Source organism: Siniperca chuatsi, linkage group LG6 (genome assembly GCF_020085105.1).
Source record: "Siniperca chuatsi isolate FFG_IHB_CAS linkage group LG6, ASM2008510v1, whole genome shotgun sequence".
Taxonomy (NCBI): Eukaryota; Metazoa; Chordata; class Actinopteri; order Centrarchiformes; family Sinipercidae; genus Siniperca; species Siniperca chuatsi.
In genome coordinates this window covers 5,741,243-5,746,083 of record NC_058047.1, presented here as the reverse complement: position 1 = coordinate 5,746,083, position 4,841 = coordinate 5,741,243, and the positions used below count along the sequence as shown (strand labels likewise).

Below are 4,841 nucleotides of genomic sequence, written 5' to 3'. Positions count from 1 at the left end.
TGACCATTATGTTGTCTGTAAAGATAATCCCAAAAGCAACTGGGGCTGTAGGCTAAATTTGAGATCAATTTTACTTTGTGTGTAGGCCTATATAATATACTGTAACCTATATAACTCAATCACACAAACTGTATATCCCTCAGTCATATATACACACACACACACTATACCGTATGTCACTTTATTTGTATACTGTAGTACTTCCCAGACAAACATTTGTGCTTCACACAATAAAATACATAAAGACTATATACACTGTATGTGTGTTAAATAAAAGAAAGTATGACATCAGGACATTCCTTTTCACATTATGCCATGTTGTGAATTGAATTAAAAGTAAATATAAAAAGTTGTCATGAACTGTTATGATCATCTGACAAAGATAATAAAATACAGCGGTAGGCTATAACAAAAACAAAAGGACAGATGATGCAGCTGTGCCACACGTCATTTAATTGACATAGCTTTAAAATGACGGCTCCGAAGCAAGGATATCTCGTTTCGTTAAATGCATGTTGCTTCGACTCCTCTCTCCTCTAGTACCTCCTCTGCTCGCATCTCTGGTGGGAGGGATTATGATGCGAGGAGAGGAATCGAGGAGGTACACACGGAGAAATATGAAAAGGGCTCATGAATGGCCCATTGACAACTGTGCTGTTAAAATCATTGTGCCCATTTTCTCCAGAAAAATTCAGTGGACTTGGGTCACTAGGTAAAATTATAGTCTAGTTATAAGTTACATTATTACACACAAACTTTGAGCCAGTGAGATAGTCTGACAGTCAAAAGCTCTTCTCCACCCACAACTGCTTTCTCTAACAAATACACACGCAGTAGCATGCCAAGTTATAACTCAGAAATGTATATAGTTTTGTAACAGACAATTAAAACACTATTTTGACACATTTTCAGTTAGCATAAAAAAGGTGAGAAAATAAAGACCATTGATACTTGATGTTTTATTGAAAAAGAAACTACACAGTTAACACACAGACAAACAGGTAAAGTCCCTTAAATCAGCTAACCACTCACCTACGCAACCCTTTCAACCAAGAAACTGACTGCAGAAGTCTGGACGTGAATGGTCAGCGTATTCCCTGCAGCTCCCCTCTTCTTCCTGTGGGCTATCAAAACAAAAAAAGTATTACACAACAGTTGACTCAACATTAATTTACTAGTTGTGTTGTGTTTGTTTTTTTAGTGTTTGTTTTTTTTTTTTATAAGTTGTGTTAAAGCGAGATTAAGTTTGCAAAGAATAATTAACACTCTTCCTCTTTCAAATGAGGAGTAATTCATAATCAACAAGTTGCCCACTTGCTCCGCTCAATTCAGTACAATTAGGGGTTTTGCTGCTCCAGCTGTAGTTGGTCTGGTATGCCCAGTATCTTACAATAAGCAAACTTCAGATAGATAGTGCTGTGTAGCTGACATGGCCAAGTCCTTTCACTGACTTGAGTCCTCTGACATTACTGTCCCTATTCATTCCAGTGCCCTTAGCTACCTGCAGTGCTCACATTAGCTATCTAGATAACAAAATAGCAGAAGTGCATTTCTAGCTAATGTGCAAATAGTTGTAGCATTGCGGTATGCTAATGTCAACTAGCCACTGTAAACATTAGCATTCTAGCAAATGTAAGGTAACATTTAAAGTGTTTGCACTGCACACAAGCATTCGGAGAAAATATGTTAATGTTTGTATGTTGGTTTAACTTTAACTGGCTAACATTAGCTAGTTTTCTAACAGTAGCATTTAGCTTGACCACACAGAAACCCACAACACCAAACACCATTGGAATAAAAGTTTTTAACACTATCACAGCAAGGCTGAATTGAACTTACCGCCAGAAAGTTACTCTCAACTCATGAGGACCAACAAACACAGGTACTTCTGGGAGTAGGTAAGGTGACTTAAATAGTCTTGTAGGCGGGGCTGGATGTTCAAGTCCGCCTTCCTGCGGGCTTCAGGGTGCAACCAACCAGTCGCCAATTTGACAGTTTGACCGGGGGAGGAGGGACCAGCGTTTGTCACGGTTTTACGACAGTGCTACACCATTTCCGGCACAAACACATGAACGCCTGAGTGACAAAAACATGAGAGGTCAAAAGTTATGGTCCTAATATATAACAGAAACGGAACATAACACACAGACATGGTAGGTCGGACTTGTTATTTACCAACTGGAATGACAATCTGAAAATGGTTACATGATCAGGAGTCTGCCGAAAAGTCCGATAACGTTATTTCTAAATGGCTAAGCTAACGTTAGCGTTACTCGTGCATGACCCAACACGACGTGACCAAACGTAGGTAACTTTTGTTTTACTGCTTTAATTAGAAATAAACGTAGCTAACGTTGATTGCTTAGGCTTCGCAATATACAACAGCTTGGCCACGTGCCATTTGTTTACATTGCAACCGTAAGACAGCGTGTTAGTAGGTGCTGGTGATTTTGTGTATCCCCACAATGTTTTTCTGATCCTCACCTCTCTCTGTCTGTCTCTTTCTGTAGGCCAGTTCCATGGTGGCAGCGGGACTGGCTCTGGCAGCAGCTGGATTTGCAGGTGAGTAACTAACTTAAGGAAGAAATGTTGCTGGCACGCGGATGCATGTGTTACTCAACCTGACAGAGAAAGTGGACAAGTTAAACTGAGTTTAAGCTCTTCAGTGGTGTGACCGATCACCTATGTTCTAAAACAGCCAAAGCTAATTATTTAAAAACTATTACAAAATAAAAATTAACAATAAAAACATGAAACGCATAAAGAAAAAGAAGTACCAGAAAAGCAGTTTTGGGCAACCACCAGCAGTCTTATTAGATAACTCACCTTTCAGAGCAGTGGTTTTCTTTACAATACATGCAGAAAGGGTGGGCAATAATTCAGTATTATCAAATACTATTTTCTGTAGAATAATATTGTGATATCATTATCACATCGGCCATGATTTACAAATTTCTTTTGTTGAAATTGATTATTCATTATTCAAAGCAAATTGTAATTAAAAACTAACATATTTTTTTATATGTTTTAAGCGTTTTCCTGATGTCATGCATGCAACAGTGTTAAGGTTCATTACATTGAACATCAGTTGGACTACTTTATATGTGATTCTGCATACATTTGCCATATATATGTGTGTATATATATGTGTGTGTGTGTATTTTAAACATATCTCCCAGCCTCACTAATAAAACTACAGTCACTGTTTAAATAAAAAAAAGAGTTTTTATATCAGATTATATAAATATGCTGCATGTTTCCTCTCTTCTTTGCCTCCCAGGTCGCTATGCCATGCAGGCCATGAAGCAGATGGAGCCTCAGATGAAACAAGCCCTTCAGAGCTTCCCCAAGACAGTAAGAAGGAAAACATGCACACAATAAGTATATCGCCAAATGGAAGTAGGATATGTGCTAGATATCTCTTGATCTCTCACTTTACTTTTAATAAGTGTTTTTGCTAATATGGACCAGTTATTAGACCCATCATAGTGAGCTGTTAACTGTATATGTTGTTGCAGGCTTTTGGAGGAGGGTACTATAGAGGTGGATTTGATCCAAAGATGAACAAGAGAGAAGCTTGTCTGGTTTTAGGTGTCAGGTATGTGGACACGCATTCCCACACCAATAACTCTTTCCACCACCCAACACTGGGCTTCAGTTACCTGTTACTGTACATCCAGGGTCACACGTAGGTAAAGGGATTAGGTCTGTGCGGCATGTTAACCTGTCTTGCTGTTGTCTGTCTTTGTACTCGCCACTACAGCAGAGAATTTGATAAACATTACTATTCACGCTGATTATTACGATAATAATTTACTCCTGTACCACTGTCCTGTCTTTTAGTCCCACAGCTAACAAGAATAAGATCAGAGAAGCCCACAGAAAACTGATGATCCTGAACCATCCAGATAGAGGTAAAAGGGGCTTTAAAGGTTCCCCATCGGTTCCTATAGATTTCTGGTAGACACTGTGGGTTACAATAAAGTGCTTAAAAGACTGATGGAGTAAATAAACGTTATATCTACAGAACACTGCATTCATCTTCTTTGTTCCAATTGTTACTTTGCTGGTTAGAGAGGACTTGTTGCTCAAATTACTTTATTAACCAGTACAAAAATGTAAACTTAAGGTTGTACCATCTTTCAGCTGTAAAGGATGAAAGGGAAGTGTCCAGCAGTAAATGTAATGGTTACACTCTTGAACAGGTTTTACAGTCAGTTTCTTAAGAAGAAGTGATGCATGTCGCAAAAATTGAGATTCATAGTTTTAACGAAGTTCAGCAGAATTTCCTTAAGTTTAAGTGTGTGTGTGTGTGTGTGTGTGTGTCACAGGTGGATCACCCTACCTAGCAGCAAAGATAAATGAAGCGAAGGATCTCATGGACGGCCAGATAAAGAAATAGAAGTGAAGACACTGGTGATGACATAAATGGGATTTCACATTTGCTGTTGCTCTGACTGACTTGAGCGATTATCTGACTTTTCAAACTGATTCTTCTCAAATAAAATCACTCTGTACACATTGTTAATGGAATTCTCCCACATTATTATTTTGGGTTTTAGATTTATGTTCTGTACTTTTCAGGGATTGTTTCTCTAAAGGTGGTTTTCCACAAGACAGGAACTTTTTACGACTTTCACATTTTTTTGTCAAGTCAAGTTTGTCTTAAAACAATACTCATATTCCCATAAGTACACTGAAAGAGTTTTTGTTTGATTTGGATTTTGTACTAAAAACACTGCAGCTTTGGACAATATACGCTTCATTTGATTAACTTGGACTTCTGAAGCTTCATATTGGCTTTTGGTGAACTTTGTAGTGCATTTTTACACAAAATGAGG

General features: G+C 38.2%; 1 protein-coding gene across 2 annotated transcripts; it reads left to right on the top strand.

Moving 5' to 3' along the window:
- The first annotated feature begins 1,996 nt into the window (after positions 1 to 1,996).
- On the top strand, positions 1,997 to 4,528 carry dnajc19 (DnaJ (Hsp40) homolog, subfamily C, member 19). 2 transcript variants are annotated; one of them, XM_044198220.1, is made up of 6 exons: positions 1,997 to 2,153; positions 2,511 to 2,562; positions 3,281 to 3,354; positions 3,519 to 3,598; positions 3,844 to 3,914; positions 4,332 to 4,528. In XM_044198220.1, exons 1-6 carry the CDS (start codon positions 2,151 to 2,153, stop codon positions 4,400 to 4,402), a joined length of 351 nt encoding a protein of 116 aa, XP_044054155.1. In that variant the 5' UTR covers positions 1,997 to 2,150; the 3' UTR covers positions 4,403 to 4,528. The 2 variants fall into 2 exon arrangements, with proteins under 2 accessions (XP_044054155.1, XP_044054156.1); XM_044198221.1 differs by lacking the exon at positions 1,997 to 2,153 and adding an exon at positions 2,191 to 2,304.
- The last annotated feature ends 313 nt before the right edge of the window (positions 4,529 to 4,841 follow it).